This window comes from Meriones unguiculatus (assembly GCF_030254825.1).
Source record: "Meriones unguiculatus strain TT.TT164.6M chromosome X unlocalized genomic scaffold, Bangor_MerUng_6.1 ChrX_unordered_Scaffold_30, whole genome shotgun sequence".
NCBI classification, from domain to species: Eukaryota; Metazoa; Chordata; class Mammalia; order Rodentia; family Muridae; genus Meriones; species Meriones unguiculatus.
Window position 1 is genome coordinate 2,362,013 of NW_026843706.1, and position 25,227 is coordinate 2,387,239.

A 25,227-nucleotide genomic window follows, 5' to 3' on the forward strand; every position below is an offset into this window, starting at 1 on the left:
CTTATAAAATAATTGAGAACCTGTGAGATGGCTCAGCAGGTAAAAGTGCAGCAGATAAGTCTGACCACCCAAGTTTAATTCCCATGACACACATGACAGAAGTATTGTTCTCTGACCTCCACACTGGGATTGTGGTATGCACTCCGCCATAAATGAATGTAAAATAAGATTTGAAAAATAAAGTTAAACGTAAATTTTAGCCCACAGTACCAGACCCTGTCATGCTAAATGTAATTTCCACATGATGACTTTTAGAAAACAGTCATTTTTCCTTATGATTTTATAAAAAAGGCCTTGCTTTGGCAGTATCACAGACAGTATGCTTATCTATATGGAATACTAATGCACTCTGCTATGTTTGTAGGTGAGAGTATAAGTTGGTGTTGCTATTATGTAAACGACTGTACTATATAAGCTACTACATAAAGATTCTTTACAAAATGAGTAACAGAACTAAACTATGATCCACCAGTACTACTTCTAGGCATGTATCAAAAATAAATTCAATCAATGTTGCAGAGAAAAATATCTAATGGCTCGTGTTCACTGTAGCACTATCACAACAGCCAAGATGAATGGATGGATATATTTTTTAAAATGTGTTCTGGGTTACCATTATAACCTATGGATCTCCTTACAACAATTCTTGGCTATTTCAGAAATGTCCTCTATACGCTTTAAAAATATCCACCTATATGTATTAAAATATATATGAACACAATATGATGAAAGATACCAGCGGGAGATAATATTGACTTAGACAAAGATGACATGATGAATTTGCATATGGAGGAATCAAAACACATTCCTGGTACTTTATGTAAAAAGAAATCAATGGAATTAAGTGAGTAGAAGAGAATATTTTAAAGAGGACAAGTAACACAAAGAAAATACTGAAGCTCTGTGCTTTAAAGCAAGAGAAAAACTTTATTACTCGGGGGTTTCTGGCTCAGACACAGAAAAATTAATCTCTCTGTGTCTCATAGCTTCAGATTGATAACTTGGTCTTCAACTGTATAGCACTGAAAAGTCAAGTTGAGCATAAGCAATCAATCAGGTTGGATGTGACAGCTCTGTGACTTTCTTGTCTTTCTTGTCATGATGGACTGTAACCTAGACTTGTAAGAGGGGTAAACCCTTTCTCTGCCTCAGTTAGCTTTGTTCAGGATATTTTCTCACAAAAACAAAGATGAAACTAGGGTTTATCTTTTGCGTAGAATGGAGACATCAAGTGAGGTAGAAGCATTAAATGAAAGCACTAAAAAAAAGACTACTTCAGAATATCATGGTCAAAAACATGGAAAAAAGAAATATCCAATTTTCGTGATCCTGTGTGTGTGTGTGTGTGTGTGTGTGTGTGTGTGTGTGTGTGTGTGTGTGTGTTTGTAGAATATTTTGGATAAGATAGTGGGGAACAAGGATTTTCATTCCATCTCCCAGTGCTAAAGAAGATGAAAATGAAAACATTTAGTTTCTAGAGAGATATCTTATAATCATCAGCCATCAAAGAAGCAAGCTGGGGAAAAGTTTCCAAGGAAACTGAGGAACTTTCTGACCAAGTGCCATCAATAGTAGCAGAAAACTACAGAGAGTTTTGGACATTATGATAAAAGAAATGAAGGAAAGACTGGATCAGAAATGGGCAAGAGAAAGAAGAAATGTAATCCCAACAATAATTGGTATATAAAAATATCTTATGTATGGTTATGAATATATACATAGTCTACATGTGATTTTTTTTAACATAACGTACTCAGTACCGGATTTGTTTACAAATTGTTTACAAGTTGTGTTTGTGCTCCCAAACACAACTGTCAAAAAAAATCAATTAAATGATTCCTAAGGTTCTGTTATACTCATATATTGGTACCTTTTCCAGTCTTCATCAGAGAGGTTGCCTCCAACAGCTTATGGGAGCAAATGCAGAGACCCACAGGCAAACATTAGGCAGAGAGCCCAGGTTGAAGGACTCCTTTGCTTCCCTCCCCTCAGAGTTCAGGGAACTCCCACAAAAGAGGAGGAAGAGAAACTGTAGAAACCAGATGGGTCGAGGGCACAAGCCCATAGAATCACCTAAGCAGGGCTCACAGGGACTGAACTGACAATCACAGAGACTGCATGGGTAAGCGCTAGGTCCTCTGCATACATGTTATGGTTGTTAGCATGGTGGGGTTTTTTTTTGTGTGTGTGTGTGAGATTCCTGACAGTGGGAGTGTGGTGAGGGGGCTGTCTCTGATTCTTTTGCCTGCTCTTGGAACCCTTTTCCTGGGGTTGCCTCGCTGAGCCTTGATGGCAGGATTTCTGCCTGGAGAAGTTTTGTACCTGGTCTTGTATTTTGTTATTGTCCCTGGATAGCCTGCTCTTTTTGAGGGACAAGCAGGCTTAGAGTGTTGGGGAGCGATAGGAGATGCATTGACAGATGGATTTGGAAGAGAGGGGAGGCAGGGAACTGGAAAGAATGAAGGGAGGGGAAGCTGTGTTTTGGATAGTTTGTACAAGAAAAAAATGAACAAAAATTAAAAACAAATAAGTGCTTATGTAAACTAAAGTTATTATCTAGGACCAGCTTCCTGCTTGATTAATAGTAAAATTAAAATTTTAAAGAACAAAATAATGATAAAATACAAAGGAATATATTTAATCAATGTGACCATGTAAATAGAACAATTAGAGATGGCCAGTCGTCTTAAACCTTTATTTGGGGCAATTAACATGAGTTTTTAAATTTTTAATTTTCAATTTAAATAAACAAGATATATATATATATATATATATATATATATAATTATAAAATTCTGGTAAAGATGTTATCTCCTTGATTCTTATCTCAGTTCTGGTTCTACAATATGGTCCCTTATTGAGGGCATAAATTAACTTTAAAAGAAAATTTCTCATACTACAGGATTATGTTTTCTTCCCTATTAAGTAACTGTTCTCCTTTGAAACAACAAACTCCTTATTCCAAAAATTAACAGGATAACTTAACTCTGTGGCTTCAGATGTTTGTATGTGAATATGCATACAAATACCAACATGTTAAAGGTTTTAAGGATATTTTTACAACTATTACCGTTTTCAAAACAAATAGTTTTTCCAAGATCTGTATCTTAGACAAGCCTATGTAAGAGACAATGATAAATACGTTTTTATTGTCATTTTTAAAACCCTGCTTTAAGGCTCATGAAGACATTTTAGAATTTAAAGATAATCTTAATGTGTTACATCATAATGATATATTTTTTAAATCATCTGCTTTTATTTTTAAAATACTCATAAATGTTAAACTTTATCCTGCTCTGGATATCTTACCATATTTTTGATGTCTTATAAGCATTAATAAAAGTATATTCTTGCCAGGCATATTAGTTCATGCCTGTAATCCCAGAGTCAGGAGGAACTCTGTGAGTTCACGGCCAGCCTGGTCTACAAAGTAAGTCCAAGATAGCCAAGGCTACACAGAGAAACCCTGTATCAAGAAAACAAAAATGTAAATTCTTAAGCTATGTGTGGAGGAAGAGGCAAGTGGATCTCAGTGAGTTAGATGCCAGCTTGGCCTATATAGTGAGTTTCAGGACATGTAGAACTATGTAGTGAGACCCTGCTTCAAAACAGATAATAGGTATAGATAGATAGATGGATGGATGGATAGATGGACAGACAGATGGACAGACAGATGCTTTTTCTTTTTTTTTATTTTATTTTATTTTTTTTTATCAGTTACATTTTATTAACTCTGTATCCCAGCCGTGTCCCAATCCCTCATTCCCTCCCAGCCCCTCCCTCCCTCCCTCATCTCCACCGTGCCCCTTTCCAAGTCCACTGATAGGGGGGACCTCCTCCCCATTCATCTGATCCTGTTTTATCAGGTATCTTCAGGACTGGCTGCAAAGCCCTCCTCTGTGGCCTAACAGGACTGCTCCTCCCTTCGGGGGTGGGGAGACCAAAGAGCCAGTCATCGAGTTCCTGTTAGAAATAGTCCCTGTTCCCCTCACTTTGGGAAACCAATTGGTTACTGAGCTACCACAGGCTACATCTGAGTGGAGGTTCTAGGTTATATCCATACATGGTCCTTGGTTGAATGTCAGTCTCAGAAAAGACCAGATGCTTTTTCTAACAACAACAATAAAAAAACATTTCAAAGCATCTGTTATGCCTTGTCTTTATCACGTAATTTAGCCTGACGGTGGAGCAGCCTTGCTAGGCCACAGAGGAGAACATTGCAGCCAGTCCTGGTGAGACCTGATAGACTAGGATCAGATGGAAGGAGAGGATGACCTCCCCTATCAGTGGACTTGGAAAGGGACAGGGAGGAGATGAAGGAAGGAGGGTGGGATTCGGAGGGAATGAGGGGGCTATGGCTGGGATACAAACTGAATAAAATGTACTTAATGTAAAAAATTAAAATTTAATTAAAAATAATTTAGATTGGGTTAATAATACGAAAACAATGCGTTTTACCTTCATGCCTTGTAACATGCATATTCACTGACATCAAACTACAAACAGGAACTCCATATATGAGAACACTCTCATATGTACTAGCACTAACATATGACCACGCATGGAACCTGTATACATAGGAACACATACCTGTCTGCATATGTTCATGCTCAAGATTTGTACACGTGTGAAAACACGCCTATGTCCTGACATAGGACAATGCTGAGGAACTACTCCTATGTGAAAGTGCCTTATGCCCCGAGTTATAACTACTGGTCAGAAACTGCACACACGTGAAGACACTGGCATATGACCATGTATGTGACTGCATGCAGGTGAACATGCACATATGTGCCCATATATACTGCATCCGGTGTGTTAGTTTTTCTGCTGATAGGATGAGACACCATGATCAAAAGCAATTTGGGGAGGAAAGGGCTGATCTGGCTTACTTACATATCCTCGGTCACAATCCTCTGAGGAAAGCCAGGGCAGAAACTCAAACTGGCTGAGAACCTGGAGGCAGGAGTAGATGCAGAGGCCATGGAGAAGCTCTGCTTGCTGGCTTGCTCCTCATGGCTCGCTCAGCCTGCTATCTTACAGAACCCAGGACTACCAGCCCAGGGCTGGGACCACCCACAATGGGCTGGGCCCTCACACATCAATCACTAATTAAGAAAATACACTACAGATTTGACTACAGCCCAAGCTTATGGAAGCATTTTCTTCATGGAGATTCCTTCCCTCCTCTCAAATGACTATAGCTATGTCAACTTGACAAACAAACTAGCCAGTAAACCTGAGAACTGGGAATAGTACACATGTGAACGCAAACAAATACATTAACATATGACCACTGATGCTCAGAATGACACGTTATCACATGCATATGTGCCAACATTACGTCCAGGCTCAGGATTTTCAAGCATGTCAACACACACACGTGACAGTAAATGACTCTGTTCAGGAACTGCATGTGTGTAATCACACACGTGTACCACCGTATGGCCATGCTTGGGAACTGCACATATGTGAACACTATCATATGCACTGGCATGTTACCATGCTCAGGAACTGTCCATGTGTAAATAGCACATGTAACCACACTTGGGACTGCCTGCATGTGAATGTTCACATATACCCCAGCATGTTCCTACCAACCAGAAGTACATACAACAGGCCAGGCATGGTGGCACACAACTTTATTCCCGAGGCAGAAGCAGGTAGATGTCTACTGGGATAGTTCCACGACAGCCAGGGATACATGAAGAGACTGTCACACACACACACACACACACACACACACACACACACACACATGAAGAGACTGTCACACACACACACACACACACACACACACACACAAAAAATAAACAGAACGGCACACAAGTGAACATAGGCATTAAATGCCAATATATAACTGAGCTTGGAAACTACATACATATATGTATATATATACATACATATATGTAAACACGTGTATATACACTGACATATGACCACATGTGGAACTGGACACAAGTGAGCATGCATATACCACAAACATGTGACTCTGCTGGGAAAGTATTCATGTGACCAAGATTTATATGCTAACATGATCATATTCAGGAAATAGACACATGTGAACACATGAATATGTACCAACATGTGAACCAACATGTGACCACACGTGTAATATGACCAGGCTCAGAAACTACACAGTTATCAAAATGTATATACATGCTGACAAGTGACCATGCTTAGAACTGAATGCATATAAACATATACATTTGCCAAGACACATGTCCATGCTCAAACTGCACATAATGTGAACATGTGCTGACATGTGACACCCCCACCCTTAGAAGTAGCGCATATCAATACACACATTTGCACTGACATGTTTCATCTTAGCACTTGGAGCTGGGTAAAACCATAAAATGTATCCTGGTCGAGAAGGAACTTCTCTGTGGTACTAAACATGCATCACATACTACCAGGAAACAGCTTTGTAATACCCAGTCCTATCCTCCACAGAGAAGTCTGAAAGCAACTTTCAACCGTGACTAAAATGTTAGCAATGGAAAGTATTACCTTACAGTTAGGAGACACTCAGATAACTACTGATTAATAATCACCAAAGCATGCTGAGGTGTAAATCAAGCAATCTCAGTAAAGAAACTCGTGGAATCTCTATTCTGTAGAGGAAGCACAGACAATCCAAAGGAAGAAAGCCTAAAGTAATAAAAACAAAGCTGTAATTTTAGCATAACTTAAATACTTGCAGACTATTGCAAGTGGCTAGGGGAATTCTTAAGAGTCAAATTTGTTTCAGTTCATGGTAACTATGCCAGAACTGTTCCTGTCACTGCCTCTATTAAAAGTATTCAATATAGGGGCTGGAGACATGGCTAAGCAGTTAAGAGCACTGGCTGCTCTTTCAGAGGACCCAAGTTCAATTCCCAGCACCCTCAGTGCAGCTCATAACTGTCTGCAAGTCCTGTTCCAGGGGATCTACACCTTCACACACATAAACATGCAGGTAAAACAACAATGTATACAAAACACAAATAAATCACTTTTTAAAAGTATTCAACATTAATTTAATAAGCATATTATCTATCTGGGTGTGTCTATCCAACTGATATCAAATCCGGAAGGTGAACAATTAGGAAATAAACTGACAACACAAGAATACAAATGGATTTCTTTCCAGATCTGATTGAAATTTGAAAGTTCTACATTTGTTTTCACATGCTGTACACTTGGCAACCTTCTGGGCTAGCTGGCAAGTCGAGTCTCCTGCTAGTCCCATTCACCCTGGAAATCCAGAGTTCTATGAGCTGTACATTGAGGAACACAAAAGAGGAAGCCACAGACAGGCAGTCAGTACACATAGCAGTATCTTCAGTGCCCCACCTGGCATTTAAGAATTGGAAGACCTATACATATTAGGAGGCAACCAAGTCAACAAAGGTCATTGTTACTGGTTTCTGAATGTGTTAGTGTCATAGTTACTGTTATATTGCTGTGGAGAGATACAAAGACCAAGGCAACCCCTACAAAAAAAAAAAAAAAACATTTAAAAATAAAGCTACTACAAACATGGTTGAGCAAATGTCCTTGTTGTATACTGGAGCATCTTTTGGATATAAACCTAGGAGTGGTATAGCTGGATCGTGAAGAAGCACTATTCCCAATTTTCTGAGAAAGCATCAGCTTGATTTCCAAAGTGGTTGTACAAGTTTACATTCCCACCAGCAATGGAAGAGGGATGCCCTTTCTCCACATCCTCTCCAGCATGTGTTGTCATTTGAGTTTTTGATCTTAGCCATTCTGATGGGCATAAGGTGAAATCTCAGAGTTGTTTTGATTTGCATTTCCCTGATGACTAAGGATATTGAACATTTCTTTGTAGCAACTCTATTCATAATAGTCAAAAGCTGGAAACAACCTAAATGTCCCTCAACAAAGGAATGGGTATAGAAATTGTGGTACTTTTACACAATGGAATACTACTCAGCTATTAAAAAGAAGAAAAACATGAAATTTGCAGGCAAATGGTGGGAACTATAAAAGATCATCTTGAATGAGGTAATCCAAAAGCAGAAAGACACATATGGGATATACTCAATCATAAGTGGATATTAGCCATACCATATAGAAGAAACACACTAAAATCTCTTCTCCTAAAGAAGCTAAACAATAAGACCCTAGGGAAGATGCTCAATCCTCATTCAGAAAGACAAATATGACAGACATAGAAAGCAGGAGAAGACAGGGAATAGGACAGGAGCCTATCACAGTCGGCCTCTTAAAGAATACTGATCAAGGTTTCAAAACCGAGCAGAGACTCATAGCCAAACTTTGGGTAGAGTGCAGGGAATCTTATGAAAGATGGGGGAGATAGAAAAGACCTGGAGGAAACAGGAGCTCCAAAAGGAGACCAACAGACCAATAAAACTAAGCCCTGGGGGCCCTGCAGAGACTAATACCCCAACCAAGGACAACACATGGAGAGGATCTAAAACCCTGGCTCAGATGTAACCTACAGACTCATTCTCCAAGTGGGTTCCCTAATAAGGGAAGCAGGGACTTTCTCTGGCATGAGCTCAATGACAGGCTCTCTGATCACCTACCCCTGGGGGTGAAGCCTTGCCAGGCCACAGAGAAAGACAATGCAACCTGATGAGACCTGATAGGCTAGGGTCAAATAGAAGGGGAGGATGACCTCCCCTATCAGTGAACTTGGAGAGGGGCATGGGAGGAGATGAAGGAGGGAGGATGGAATTGGGAAGAAATGAGGGAGGGGGCTACAGCTGGAATACAATTTGAATAAATTGTAATAAATAATAACAATAAAAAATTTAAAAAACATTTAGCTGAGAACTTACTTACAGTTCAGAGGTTTAGTCCATTATCATCATGGTGGGAAACATGGCAGCATGCAGACAAATATGGTGCTAAAGAAGAAGCTGAAGTAGACATCCTGATCCATAAACAGAGTGAGAAAGACATGGCCTAGCTTAGTCTTTTGAAACCTCAAAGCCCACACCCAGTGACACACTCCTCTAACAGGGCCACACTTCCTACTCCTTCCCAAACAGTTCTATTAACTGGGGACCAAGCATTCACATATATGTGCCTATGGGGGCAGCTCTCATTCAAACCACCACAGTTGAGTCTGATTCCTTCTATTGGTTTCAGGAGCATCATCTCTAAGCCCCTCTCCTCACTTCTGAGTTGTAAAGTTTAGTCTGCAGACTGCCAACTGGTACGGCCCTAAAGAGTAAATATTATCAGGGAAGAACACACCAATTGGTTATCCAGTGTCAAAACATCAGCCCTGAAAACATACATATAACTAACATTGTATAGACTGAACAGGTTACATTTAGGAATATATGTATGTATGTATACATGTGTTTATATATATATATATATATATATATATATAACATGCAATAAAAATTGATGGCAAAAGAGGCCATGAATGTGAAAGAGAACAGAAAAGGATATATGTAAATGTTTGGAGGGAGGAAAGGGAAGCAAGAAATGATATGATTAAAAAGGCAACCCTTAAAAAAATAAAAGCAAAGAGTAAATATTACCTTTAGCACACACACTTATGCACATACACATCGACCATACACTGCATGTTTGTGCATGTAGACAAATAATACACACAGAAAAACACACACAAATAACCATGTGTACCCATAAACCATCTAGATAAGCACTAGAGACCGTTCACTTAAATTGTTACTTATTGTTACTCAGTAAAGAAAGCAGGCCAGCTCTGTTTGAATCTGGATTTTAATTATGTACATAAATAGTAATATAAGAACGAGAAGTTCTAAGGCTTGTACATTATTTCCATGTGAAGGATTGCAGATTAGTTGGCCTATAACATGGCATCAACCAAGATAGCAAAAAGGCTTAGTGTTGTTTTTCCTGAAGAAGAAAGCCAGTTTACTATATCCAATACTGATTTTGCCATTTGCTGTAGAAATACTGATTTACCATCTGGAGTTTCCAATGTTTACCTATAACTGAAAAAAAAGAAAATAAAAAATGTAAGTTAATTGTAGGTTTACATTACCATTTCATCATGATAAAGAGAACGAGCTAGAGAACACTGTAGCTAATCTCATTTTGCAGATGAGTAAACCAAAACTTAGGATGTGTGCCATCCACAGTACATTCAGACATTCAAATGGCTGAGTACCCAGGCATATTGAGGTACATGCTAAATGGCACAGCAAATACCATGCACCTCTTGCTCTCTAAAGACCAAGACATACTTCATGCAGTGGCTGCACAAGAGTACGGCAGCATTATCTTCAGACGATTGAATGTCTTTCCTCAGATCTTCCCTTACCTCATATCCTTCCAGGAATGAAACACACAAACTCACATACCAAAGACAACCTTAATCTACTCCAGATTGTCTTTTCCTTCATATGTGATGAACATGCTCCACAACTAGAAATTTATATGATTTTTGTGTGCTGGGGACTGAAGCCAGGGCATCACACATACTAAGTAAGTACTCTAGCAGTGAGCATACAGTCCAATGTCTGAGATTCCAGTGACTGACTATTCACTTGATCTTTTAATGTAATATCAAAAATTCTTAAAGACAAATAACTAGCTAATTGTTCTCCCTCAGTTTATTAACCTTTTTTGCCTAAGAATTTAATAAATTTACTGTTTTATTAAACACTGGAAGCAATCTATACTAACAAGGATTAAGTAAGCAATGGTACAGGAAGGTTCCATCCAGCAACTGGTGGAAACGCGTGCAGAGACTCACAGCTGAACACTAGGCAGAACTCAGTGAATCTTGTAAAAGGGGAGGAAGGATTACAGAAGTCAGAAGGGTCAAGGACACCACAAGAAAATCCACAGAATCAACCAAGCAGAGCTAATAGTGGTTCACAGAGACTGAATGAACCAACAATCAGGGAGCCTGCATATGTCTAAAGTAGGCCCTCCACATATATTTTATAGTTGTGTATTTAGGTCTTCTTGTGGGACTCCTAACAGTGGGATTAGGGCTATTTCTAATACCTTTGACATCTTTGGGGACCTTTTTCCTCTTACTGTGTTGCCTTGTCCAGCATTAATATGAGGGGAGTTAGCTACTATGGTTGCAACTTGATATGCCATATCTGGTTAATATCCCTTGAGAGGTGTGCAATTTTCTGAAGAGAAACAGAGGAGGAGTGGATGGGGAGTGGTGGTAGAGGGGAGGGACTGAGAGGAAATAGAGGGGAAACAATGGTTGGGATGTAATATATGAGAGAATAAATTAATAATAAAAAATTAAAGTAAGGCATGTTAAAAGTATAGCCTTGAAAATAACTATGTAAATAAGGAGGGGGGAAAGTGGACCTACAAATACTGACAGAGAATATATACAATAAATTAAGCTGAAGAAGCAATTTCATTAATTTAACACACCTGAATAGTGCTGTCTTTGAGGTAGTTTAACAAAAAGTGGAGACAAAATCTGACCAAGCCTTTAGATCCAACTGTCACTCTATGGGAAATACAGAGAAGAAATGGAGAGAAAAGCGGGACTGACACTAAATATAAATTTAGCCACCATTTGAACATGAAAAATTGAAGATCAAAAAAGCCAAGCTTTCCAGTGAATAAGTGAGAAGCAGGAAAATATTCCTTTTCAAAGACAATGAAGAGACTTAGTCACTAAAATGAGAGGCATCAAGATCTTGTTACAGGGCAAAGGCCCAAACTCTACCCGAGAACCAGCATATCTGGGAATATGGCAACAGAAGGGAGACTAGAAAATGAGCTTCCAGAGAGTCATCCAACTCCTTCAGAGACTTTACATAGAATGTGTTTAATAAGATCTTGTTATCAGTTAGTAAATTATTTGTATAACAGCAGAGAACTACTGATTTTACATTAGTATAAATGTCAAAGGAAGACTGATACTGGTTTACTGGTCATAGAGAGCAAATCAGGACCACTATGTAGGAATGACAAGAAAATACCTTTTGCTTACTATAAGCAGCCTCCTCCTAAAATATCAGAACTGTCCAAAAAGAGATGACCTGTGGGATGTTTCCTATCAATGAAGATGTCAAGGGGGTTGACAAGCAGAGCAACAGGGGATTCTGCTTGAGACTGGGGACTGCACTATACAATCTCTCTGCTTCTCCAAAAACATGAAGATAGCTGAGAAAGGAAAACCTCAAACTCGGAGTTTTTTTGAATTTTAAATCGCAGCTGTGATACACAATGATACAACACAACTTTTAAGATGGGCTGGAGTTGTAGCTCACTGGCAGAATGCTTTCCTGGCATATGTGAAGCGTTGGGTTCAATCCCTAATCTCTCTCTCTCTCTCTCTCTCTCTCTCTCTCTCTCTCTCACTCACACACACACACACACACACACACACACACACACACACACAGAGAGAAAACCCTCATATTCACTGCAGAAAATATGAAAAAAATATAAAGTTAGAAAGAAAAATGCACGTTTAAATTTTCTACTATGCCTACTGGTCTAACAAAATATCATACTGCCTTTCTTCTATATTTAACAATTTTAGCTCTGGGCCTGTCATCCTAGCTACTCAGGAAGCTAAGGCTGGAAGACTGAAAATTCAAGGCCAGTCCAGGCAACTTTACAAAAAAGTATCTAGAAAATAAAAGGGAAAGTAAGGGCTAAGTTCAGGGGTGGAGACAGTGCTTGCCCTGGGTTCAATCCTAGTACCAAAGGGGGGAAAAAAAAGATTTTCTACATGCTCCCATGTAATTAAGTATTCCGGAAACAATAATAATCCTCTTAATAGATATATCATGACTAAACTATTTCACACAGCTCAATAGCTAGGTTAATTTTTAATTCCATATTAATTTGCTAATCATCAGGAAATCACAAGATCTACATAATTTTAATATATATACAAAATAGTAATATGATGTTTTTGTATTTAGCTTGATAAATATTAAACAAACAAATGAAATGTAATATTAGGTTGAACATAAGACCAAAAGAATTTGCATTGAGTTTCTAATCTCTGGTTCTTGCTTATCTAAAAAATGCTGGTACTCCTGAGAAGGAAATACAATTAAATAAGCCATGGCACGTAAAGCCAGATATTAAAGACAGAATGAAATATTGACCCTTATGTTTCCACATCAAGGTTAAAGTGCTAAAATTAGGTAATTAGAGCAAATAATTTCAGCTAGTACTAACAATGCTGAAAATAACCAGAGTTTTTCATTTAGGGGGGTATTTTTTTTTTTACCTGATTAAAATGGGAAGAGCATGGAGTTTTCTATTTATTTCCAGGTGAATTCTTCACATTTCCTGGCTTGTAAAACAAAATTGAGAACTTTAATGCAACTTGAAAAGAAATGGTGAAACATTGCAAAGTGTCTTCAGTATTTGGCCAAATACAAACATGAATTATTATTATTATTATTATTATTATTATTATTATTATTATTATTATTTTCTTCAGAGGTGGTCAAGCCATTTTATTGAAGGGCTGAGGTGGGGTGTCAAAGGAAGGCCTGGCAGATACCACATTCTCAGCTGAAGTTGCAGTTAGAGATGTTAAAGGTGGTTATCCCTAAACTGAAGGGATTAGTCAGTTTCCTTCAGTGCCTTGTTATGGAAAGTAACTTGAGTACAGGGAGTGGAAAAAAAGCTACAGAACTTCTTATTCCAGATTCAGCCAAACAGTTTATTTCAAAAGAAAACAAAATCAAATCAATAATGAATGGATTTCTTAGTTCCTAGAATCCTAGAAGTCAGACTTAGTACTACATGCCACTATCACTGCTATAGAGGGCTTGGTAGACATAAGAAAGCTTCTTTGCATTATCTACAAGAGTCAATCCATTAAACATACAATCTCAAAGAAGTTTAAATTGGACCACACCGATTCTACCTGGACACCCTTGGAGAAGATATAATTAGGCCATGTCATCCATGAGAAGAAGCATAGAAAAGTTTCTAGTGAGGAAAATTCGTGTGCTAAACAGTTAAGGCTTTCCTTTCCCGTATATTTTAAAGACTTAGATTCTGAAATTCAATTAATAAGACCTGCTTGAATATCAATGATGGAAACTCATGAAGCAGAAGCCGGAACAACTGTAGGTTGCAGCTGGACAGGCCACGAGGCTGCGCTTCTGTAGACTAGCCTCAGGGCAGGTGCCCCTGGTAGCCCTGTCTCTCTCATCAGCGCTCATGAGTGAAGAGAGGATGAGAGAGCAAAAATGTGACTGTCACTCTACAGCATGGCTTCTAGGCGATTTTCAAGTCTACTGGGGTGGGTCAGAAGTGTTCTCTAGGTATTGCTTTATGCTCATTATACCAGCATAATTAACACTGTTTTCTCTTATTCACAAGAGGACCCTAATCTGGATGATAATATGGTCACCCTACCGACATGCCACATCACTTTATGATGGAGTTCTGGGGAACAAGAACATATGCATTGTTTGGTGGTTCAACATAAAAGACATAAGCCTGACTGATGGAACTCTGCAAGACCTAGTACTAGTGCTGCTCCCTCCCAGGATGGTCATTCCCCACCCCTGCCCCACATGCACACACATGTGAACACAAGCCTCACCATAGCCCATTGGGCCTTTCTGCTGTTACTCAAGCTTGCCAAGCCGCTTTCTGGGATATTATTTTGGTAAAAAATGTATCCCTTGCCCTAGAACAGTCAATCCCAAATTTTTGCTTGGCAAAATAATCATTCATCCTTTTCTCAAGATTTTCTTTATACCTTGCACTTCAATTTAGGTTATATTAGAACCTTTAATTCACTGTCACTATTCCCATCTTCTTCCTGATTTGTAGTATTCCTTCATGTTTGAGTCTTTTGTTAACCAAGAATCCTCATGACCACATACTAACCTGGAACCTCCTACCACACAACATTCAAATATTTGTTGAATAAACAAATAAAGTAGAAATTAGAGCTCTAGTGAGGATTTTATTTTTAAGTCTAGAACCACGCACAGTGTTACAAAAACCTCTAATCCAAGCACTTCAGAGGTAGAAGGACGAAGATTGCGAGTTTATGGCCAGTTTAATCTACATACAGTCTCAAAAAAAAGAAAGTTTGGGTGGTGAGCGATTCATTTAAAAAAAAAAAAAAAAGACATAAAAAGAAGGTAACCATTAAAATAACCATAGCTAACTTCTGGCTCTGCCATAAAAGCATTGTGGCTTCTCACCTAATTAAATATATTTGCATCTCAATTAACTTACTAACTGCCAAGTATATTTAACTATATTCTTAGATATTCTATCTCAACTGCAAAAAAAAAAAGAGATGGCAAATTTACAAGCTTTTAAAAAAAAATCACTCAGATGAAGAAAATAAGAAGGCAAAGCATTCCATTATACTGATTCAGAAAACAGCTTTGTTGCCAGGAATATGGCCTTGTTTAGATATATATATCACTTCTAGCAAAACAAATCAGAACCAGTATCTCAAGAGAAGGGGAGGAGGTCCTCCCCTTTCAAGGGACTAGGGAAGGGGCATAGTGGGAGAAGGATGGTGGGTGGGACTGGAAGGGGGCTGGCTACAGCTGGGATACAAAGTGAATAAAGCGAAATAAATAAATAAATAAACAAACAAACAAATAAGAAAGGTGGAAAAGTACTGCTCCCATGACCACATTATAAATTAAGAATTCTCTGAGATAGCACCATGATCTCAAAGAAAACAACATTCTCACTTCAAAAGGTAGTTTGTGACTCAATAATTAATAAGCCAAATATTTACTTGCATTTTCAGGGAAAGTTTTCTTAAAAAATAATAATTTTCCTTATAATCTAATTTTAAAGCATATTTGTTTTTTTTTTTCATGCATCCTTACCATGTCTACAAATACAAACAACAATTTCTGTAAGCACAATTGAAACCATGTTCAAAAAATCAAAACACTGGTTCCTAATTATTACACACTGTTATATAAAGGGGGGATTGCCAGTGTGATGTATAATTTTAACTTGAATGTATTTGGAATCATATAGGAGATACAGTTGTGTGTGTGTGTGTGTGTGTGTGTGTGTGTGTAAGACAAGTTTAAGCGAGGAAGAAAGACCTACCCTGGGTGTGGGTGACATCATCCCATCGTCATGGTCTCAGATCCCAGACTGAACATGAAGGAGAAAGTGAGTGGAATACCAATATTCCCTGCTCTCTGCTTCCTATTCTGTTGAGATGTCAGGAAATGAGAAGTCACAGCTGATAGCCATTTCCATCACCATGCCTTTCCAACCACGATGGATGGTACCTTCAAACTAAGACCCAAAATAAACCCATCCTCCCTTAGGGGGGGCCCTTATCAGGTACTTGATATCTCAATAATAAGTAACTAATACAGTCAGCCTAACATTGGAACAACTGAAGCCTCCTAACGTGAGGACTACGACTAGAAAGATAGATTACTGTGCAAGCATGAGTTTGTGAGTTTCATTCCCAAAACTCACATTAAAAAAAAATCCAGTTTATGTCAGAGGCAGTCCCTCTTCCCATCACTATGTAAGCCACTTGGACACTAAACTGCCATGGGCTACATCTGTGCAGGGGTTCTAGGTTATCTCCATGAATAGTCCTTGGTTGGAGTATGAGTCTTTGGGAAGTTCCCTGTGTTCAAATTTTCTTGTTCTGTTGCTCTCCTTGTGGAGACCCTGTCCTCTCCAGCTCTTGCTATTTCCCACTTCTTACATAAAATTCCAATCACTCTGCCCAAAAGTTGCCCATCAGGCTCAGCATCTGCTTTGATAGTCTGCAGGGCAGAGGCTTTCAGAGGCCCTCTGTGGTAGGTTCCTAGGTTGTTTCCTGTTTTCTTCTTCTGACTTTCAGAGGCCCTCTGTGGCAGCCATTCCTGATGTGATCTGATAGACTAAGATCAGAAGGAAGGAGAGGAGGACCTCCCCTATCAGTGGACGTGAGGAGGAGCATACATGCAGAAAGGGGAGGTAGGGTGGGAGTGGGAGGGGGAGGAGGGAGGGGCTTATCGGGGGATACAAAATGAATAAAGTGTAATTAATAATAATAATGATAATAATAAAGAAAAAAAAATCCAGGTATGGTGGCATGTGCTTGTAATCTCAGAAGTGGGGAGGTGGCTCAGAGGCCAGCCAGCCTAGCCTACTTGAAAAGTCCAGGTAAGTGAGAAACTCAGTCTCAAAGTAAAACAAAATAAAGAACCCAAGTGAACAGCACTAGAGAAATGGCATTATCCTCTGGACTCCACTCCCACAGTTGAGTGTGATAGATGTCTGTGTCTGCGAACCTGTGGCTGTGCCAGATGAAGCATGCACCAGAATTACCTTGGATTATGTGAATGGGCCCAATTGAATTTTAAATTAACAGAGACTACGAAGGAGGCAAAACAGGAGCTCAGAGAAGACAGTTTAAAAAAGAAGGCCTATCTTGCTCGCTTTGAAGATGAAGGAAGGGGTCAGCCTCAGTTGTCAGACAGCAAAAAAAGACCTAGGTTTACAACAGCAAGGAACTAAAATGTCAACAACCTAACTGAACAGGAAATTCTGTTCTAGGGCCTCTGGACAGGAATGCAAACCTGCTGACACCTTGATTTAGTATTAGACTTCTGCAAAGAAATAAATATGTATTGTGTTCAGCTTGAGTATATTTACTTGTTTCAGACAGAACAGGAAACAGTATTGTGCTGTAAGCTTCAAAATTTAAGAGCCAAGAGCATTACGTGGCTATAGAACACTTATCTAGCCTGTATGCAGCTACCATGATGAAAGAGTACATGCCTGTATCAGGATGCGAGGCTAAGCACTGCACTCAGGGTCAGCCACTTTGGACCCAGAGAAGAGCATGTCTGATTGCATGCGGGTTGATGCCCCAGGTCCCGCCTCTGAGAAAAAGGTATTGGACGGGTCTGATGCTCTTTGGGTGGATGACACCTAAATGAACATCTGTACAAAGTCCCAATTTATTTCTAATATCAGAGATCAGACCTCTACTCTTGCCTGATGCGTCTAAAACAAAAAGGGGGAACTGTAGAGAGCTGCGGAATGCTATGCCTTAAAGATAGAGCTGGTTTCCGCCTTCCACCTTCCCGATGGTGAGTGCTCTCTGTCACGAACAACTCCACATTTGGCTAAGCTTCCATGTATGTGGACCTATCTGCATTGCCCCCGTGGCACGCCTGGGTTGGCTACCCAGAGGCTATTTAAGCTGTGGGCTGGCTTTCCCCGGGGTCCGAGGATTGTTCAATGTTCCTGAATAAACTGCATTGAAAAAAAAAAAAAAAAAGAGTACATGCCTGTTAGGAGGGTAGGTCATTTACAGTTCCTACCACATGAAATTAACAAGAAAGTAAGGACAATGTGCTAGATTTTCCATGGAGCTGAAGTTGTTTTGAATGTGTCACTGTTCTTATATAACACTATTAGAAATAAACCAGGTAATGATTTTTCTTTTTTTCTTTTTATGGTTGAAAAGCCAACCTTCAGAACTAATTCATCTTGTTTGAAACTTTTTACCCATCAATTAAGAACTTCCCATTTCTCCCTCCTCCAGTCCCTGGCAACCACCATCAGTCAATATCTGCTTCTATGAGCTTGGTAACTCCATCCGTATATATCTCACGTAAGTGGAATCATACACTATATGAACTACTATGGCTGGCTTATTGCAAAGGCAAATCTTTTAAGATCATGTAAGTTACTCTCAACTAAACTTGTGTTTAGAGAGCTAAGACATCGCAAATGGGGGAAGAGAGTTCACAATGTGGTGGCTGCTATTTCCCTCGAATTTTCCTGCTGAGCCAGCAAAGGTTGAACTACACCTAATATTCAGCTTGAGAAGGTCTGCTCAGTTCTCATGTTGAGAAAAGTCTGTGCTTCTATGTTTTTCTGACCTTTAAAATAATTATTTAAAATACCTATTTTTGACCTTTAACACTCATTTGAGAGTAACTTGTTTCAGATTTTTGAAAAGCAAAAATCAGACATTTACTGGGAAGACAGTTATGTTTAGCAAATTATAAGAACTCCAGAAGAGCCATCGGTGGAGCTGCCTGTGGTAGATCACACACGTGATCTCAACACACGGGAGGCTGAAACACAAAGACATGCCCCAAGCTAGCCTAGATTACAAAGACCTTGTCTTAAAAAAAAAAAAAAAAGCTATCTGTGGCACTAAGGCCTGATTCATGAAACTAGTTTCAACCTCTGATGGTCAGATCGTCATATCTGAAACCGGGATTATCCTGAAAAGGTTTCAGATTAACAAGAACAATCACATACCGATGCTCTTAATAATTTCTAAAATAAAAGAATTATGAAGAATATCAGTAAATCAACCAGATAAAAAAATCTCTGATGTCCAGGAAAAGACAACAACCATGCTTGTTGATGCACACTTGTAATCCCGGCACTTCTAAGAAAGAGGCAGAAGATCCTAATTTCAAAGCCAGCCTGGGCTACACAGCAAGACTCTCCTCACAAAACCCAAACAAATTAGACTTATGCCCACATGGAGCTTATCGAAGGTTCAAATATGAAGCAAATCAAGAAGCCTATGGATTAACTTGTCCTGCTGCAGGTACTACAGACACCTTCTAACTATGTATGCAATCAGCAAAACCCATGCTAGAAACGCCACAGGCCAAATGTGCCAGATACCTTCAACAGATAAAAATTTTTAAAAAGAGACAAAAAAAAAAGCACTTGTAAATTAAGAATCTTAAAAAGAAAAAAAGAAGGCAACTAGAAGTCGTAAAAAGTTGACATGGTTGTACATGTCTTTAATCTTAGCACTCAGGAGGCAGAAGCAGAAAACTCTTGAGTTCAAGGCCAGCCTGGTCAACATAGTAAGTTCCAGGACTGCCAGGGTTACATAGCAAGACCTTGGGGAAAGGGAGACACACAGAGACAGACAGACATATAGAGAGAGACAGAAACAGAGACAGAAAAAGAGAGACAGTGAACGAGAGAGGGAGACAGACAGACAGACAGATATACAGAGCAAGAGAACAAACTTAAGTACTAAGGTGATAAAGCCATAAAGAAAGGTGGCCAGGCATCGTGGCTCATACCTATAATCCCAGCACTGATGAGGCTGAGGTAGGAAGATCACTAAAAGTTAAGGACCACCTGGGTTACACAGTAAGATCCTGTCTCAGAAACAAAATGAGAAAGCTATTACAATAAAATCCAGGATAGCATCTGCTTTTACAGTGGTGAAGAGGGCTGTACCTCAGATCAGCTATACAGAGGGTTAAGTGGGAAGCTGGCGGATTCTATTATTCATCTTAGATCATGGTTTACAAGGGGTTGCCTTTTAATAATTCACTTAGTTACAAAAAGGTTTTTAGAAGGTTATAAAAGGGCTAAAAGCTGGGGAAACTAGGTAAATCTGAGTGTGGGGTATGTATTAGATAATATTACTACCAACAATGAAAGCTTTCTTGGGTACGATTTTATCACTGCTTTTTATATAAATAAACCTCCATGTTCTTTGGAAATACATACTGAGTTATACATGATGTACAGAAAGTATAATGGATATCTAGAACTTCTGAACGGTTCCATAAAAGAATATACATATGTGCATATGTGGACAAAATGCATGTATTAAAAGATGGTAAGACAACATAGTAGATGCTAATCAGTGAATCTAAGTGAATGGTGCTAGTTTTGCAACCGTTTTATAGTTTTAAAACTTTTCTAGTTGGGTATAGTGGCTCATGCCTTTAATCCAAGCATTTGGGAGAGACAGAGAGGTGGATCTTTGTGAGTTTGAAGTCAGCCTGGTCTACATAGTGAGTTACTGAACAACCAGTTACACAGAGAGACCCTGGCTCAAAAAAAGCTTTTCCAAAAATAGACATTGGTAAATTAGTTCTCTCTCCTCAATCTCAAGTTAAAAGTCAGCCCAAGTCTACAAAGGCAGTCAAGAAAACAAAAACAAACACAAACAAACAAAAGAACAAACACTGCTCACAGCTCTGGTTGCTCTAACAGTATGCTAAAAACTACCCAATTAGCCATCAATGGCTATATTTACCCACACGAAAATATATAGTCTGCAAAAGTTAAAATAAATACGGTACTGTCTTATATTGCTTATAATCATATTATTAAAGGAATATAAGAAAAATAGTAAGAGTCAATTGAGATAGTTTATATGTTTATAATGATATGTGTTACATTTATACGCCAAGATAAAGAAAAATTAAGCCAGCTGAACTGGGTGTTGTGACTCATACTTGTAATCTTAGCACTCAAAAGACTGAGGGAGGAGGTTCTGGAGTTCAAAGTCACCCTTACTGTAACTATATAGTTTAGGGCCAGTCAGGACAACATGAAACCATGGCTAAAACAAACAAGAATATGTAAGATCGACCATAGTGTGTTTTATTTTATTTATTTATTTATATATATATATATATATATATATATATATATATTTAAACAAAAACAAAACTTTACAGAAAAACAAGGCAGCCAGGAACAGTAGCTCACGCTTGTAATCCTAGCACTCAGGGAGACAGAGGCAGGCAGATCTCTTGGGTTCGAGGACAGCATGGTCTACAAAGCAAGTTTAGGACAGTCTGGGCTACACAAAGAAACCCTGTCTCAAAAAAACCAAAAACCAAAAAAGCAATTAAAAAAAAAAAAACACCTTTCAGTCAGTGGTTCCCTCTGAGAGACAGGAAGGGCCCTGGGAATTCCCTAGTTCTGGAGACAAACAGGTAGGTGATTCATACATGTGTGGGTACATTGTTGGATTGGAAACTGTATACATATGACATATACTCATTTATAGAAAAAGAAACAAAAAACCATGTTGTGATGGAAGTACTTGTGGATACAGCTATCTTTACATTTTAGATAATTCATTTCAGCTGAAGCAAATAACTTCTTTAAGTGACCAATGACAATGACAAAATGAAATATACCCTTATCCTAATAACTACTAGAAGACAAAACTTTTACAATCAATTCCTAAAAGGGAGATGGATATGGCAGAGCAGCAAAGTGCCGGATTTGTTTTAGGTACTTGATAATACCACAGTTACAAGGAAAATACAGCTATGAACCAAGCCACTGTTGGACAGGGCAGCACCCCTGTAATCATCTCTACTTGGGAGACTGTGGCAGGAGAACAGTGTCTGAAGTGCCAGACTCTCCTACATGAAAATCCTGTCTCAAACAAAACAAATCCTGGCCATCACTCACACCATTTTAATTTGTGTATGTGTGTGCAAATGCACATGTGTATAGTGTACCTGCCTGTGTGTGTGTGTGTGTGTAAGCTAGAGGACAGTATCAAGTGCCACTTGTTCACTTTTGAAGATTGGATCTCTCACTGACCTGGAGCTCTCCTATTAGGCTAGGCTGCTTATCCAATGAGACCCAGGGATCCACCTATCTCCACCTACACAGTGTTGGGATTACAAGGGCAGGTCAGCATGTCTAATTCTTTTTATGTGGGTTCTAGGGATCAACCTCAGGTCTTCATGCTTGAAAGGCAAGCACTTTACTAAGTTATCCTCCCAGCCTGCATTTAAGATTTTAGGTTCCTGCTTTAAACATAATGTTCATTAATTTCCTTGACTGTACATAACAAAAAATATGTACTTCATCTATCATTACAATACAAAAAAAATTAGAAGACTCTTAACTGAGACGGGTAATTACACTTAACTTGAAAACTTCCAGCTGGTAGTGGTGGCAACACACCTTTAATCTCAGAACTTTGAAGAAGCAGATGGGTCTCTGAGTTCAAGGCCAGCCTGGTCTAATGAGTTTCAAGACAAACAGCTAGGGCTATACAGAGAAACCCTGTTTCAAAAACAAAACAAAAGCAAACAAAGAAAATAACTTCCAAACAAGTAAAAGACAAACAAGTGTCCCTTTATGAAGTATCCCTTGGTTCCCTTCAAAAAGCCAGGCTCTCTTGCTTATGTCTGTTCCCTTCTTCTGGCACTGTATGGTTTGTTTTGTACTTTAGTTGTATACGTTATCACCTTTTCTATATTAGGAATTATTTGACATATATTTATTTGATATCCAATTGAGAGAATGCAGGCAAAACACTCATACTCATAAAATAATAACAGTAAATTAATTAAAATATGTACAATGAAAAATGAAAATAAAAATAAGAAAAGAAGTCCCCTACAGGAGATAATTGCTTAACAGCTAAGACATTTTCTTTTCTGTTTTCCATTTATTCGCAACTACAAATAGCCTTCAACCATGCTGTCCTTCCACTTGGTAATAATTAGTATTTGATGAAAAAGCTAATAAAAATGTACCTGTGGTTAAAAAAAATTAAAAGACCTCTGAAAAGCCATAAAATCATACAAGGTGCTAGAGGAAGATGGTCACAATATGTCATCAGAAAAAAAGGTTCTTCATTATCAAATCATCTGTGAAATCTAAGCCTACCAAACCTTGAGCTAATATGGCCTCCTACTACAAAAAATTTGTAATAGACATCTAACACAGTCAATATCAATTTTATTTTCTCTTGTTGAGAACAGCCATCAGAAGTACACTTGCTAGGGCTTGCTGTGTAAATACATGGAGGAACACTATGAAGTTCCCATTAACTTTGAGGAAGGTGGAGATGTAACAGACAAAACAGAAATGTAGAGCCATAATGATGAACTATTCACTTATTTAACTTTTGATTATGTGTATGGATATTTGCCTACATGTACGTCTGTGTGCCATTTGCACACCTGGCACTCAAAGAGACTAGAAGAGGGATCTGTAGCACCTGGAACTGGAATAACAGACAGTTATGAACTGAATCCACATCTTCTAGAGGAGTAGTCAAGAGACCCCTCTAGCCATTTTTCCAGCCCCCGGTAATGAGCTATTTAGAATCTTTACCACCTGACTCCAAAAGGACTTGCACAAAAATCTATGAATAGCTTTAAATACCTGGGGTTTTAATCATATTTTTTCTTCCTGGGGTCTTCAAGTTACCAGAAAATGCTGGTCTGTTTAATTTGTTCTAACCATAGTCCTGCACTAGATTGAATTCTCTGAGCAGTCAGAGAAAGGTGCTTCTTGGTGACACCAACCTTTGCTCCTAGAAAATTCCCCTCTAAAGTTAGTATGTCCTAGTCTGTGGTTACACCACAGCCCAATAAATAGTAGGGACTGATTTGGTCTCGCTATCAGTGCACCTGGGATGGTGAGGCAGGAGGACTGCCGTCAGTTGGGGACTAAAGGCTGGGTTGGATGTTTGTTTGTTTTGGTTGCTGTGTTGAGTGGTACTGGGAACTGAATCTGGGGCCCTGTTAGGGAATGCTAGGGAAGCACTCTACCAATGAACTATATCCCCAGCCCTTAATAAAAGAGCTGGTTTAAAAAGACTCAAAAGGGACTAACTCCCTTATAAATCACCAGTATAAGAATCAAGTCTTGATGCTGGCTCAGTAGCACTTGTTCTTGCAGCGAACCAAGACTCAATTCCCAGCACCCACATGGTGCCCCACAACCATCTGTAACTCCACTTCCAGGGAATTTTATGCCCTCTTCTGACCTCCTTGGGTACCAGACATACACGTGGTACACAGACATATATGCAAGCAAAACATTCATACGTATAAAATAAAACAAATCTAAAAGCAATGTAAAAATTAGTCTTGAGATTACACTAAAAGTTGTTTGTGTATGCAATATGGAGAGCTTATAATTTAGCTTGCAATATTACCTCTAAATCCTGATATTTACACATATATATGTACATATTTTTGTGGTGCTGGGGCCCTGTGCATGCTAAGCTCACTTTTTTTCTTATTGAGCTACAACTCTAGTGCATTTATTTAAAGACACTGTGATGTGCGTATTAATGATACAAAATAGGGGGCTTCATTATTAAAACATTTTCATGCATGTATTTATTTAGTTCGCTCATATTTGCCCCTTTTACCTTTTATTTATATCTTTTTATAAGAGTATTTTCTTTTGAAATAATTGGAGACAAACTTTTTTGACCTATACTGCAGAAGTATGTTAACATTAAGAACCCCAGTTTGCCATTAGCTGGATCTCTGAACACAAAAGAGGCATTCTTTTTTTTGTCTTTTTGTTTGTTTTTGTTGTTTTGTCTTTTTGTTTTGTTTTTGTTTTTCTAGACATGGTTTCTCTGTGTAGACCAGGCTGGCCTTGAACTCAGAGCTCCATCTGCCCCTGCCTCCTAAGTGGTAGGGTAAAAAGGTGTGTGCCACCACCGCCTGGCTCTTTATCAAAGAGAGCATTTCTACAGGCCACAATCAGCTATGTGGC

The 25,227-nt window shown here is 38.8% G+C and overlaps 1 protein-coding gene across 5 annotated transcripts in view; it reads right to left on the bottom strand.

Annotated features, from left to right (window-relative positions):
* The window catches only part of Apoo (apolipoprotein O), a 66,640-nt gene that overhangs the window by 5,087 nt on the left and 36,326 nt on the right, over window positions 1-25,227 (bottom strand). Inside the window, exons 8-9 of one of the 5 annotated variants that reach the window (XR_009589133.1) lie at window positions 13,211-13,272; window positions 7,117-9,971 (exon numbers count right to left, since the gene is read on the bottom strand). The exons of 1 other annotated variant lie outside the window; for it this stretch is intronic. Coding sequence is in view for 3 of the 4 variants with exons in the window: in XM_060376752.1 (XP_060232735.1) it covers window positions 13,241-13,297 (57 nt within the window). In the remaining variant the exon portion in view is untranslated. Of the gene's footprint in view, window positions 1-7,116; window positions 9,972-13,210; window positions 13,298-25,227 lie in introns of those variants that run through there. 3 more of the 5 variants (XM_060376753.1, XM_060376752.1, XM_060376755.1) reach the window with 3 other exon arrangements.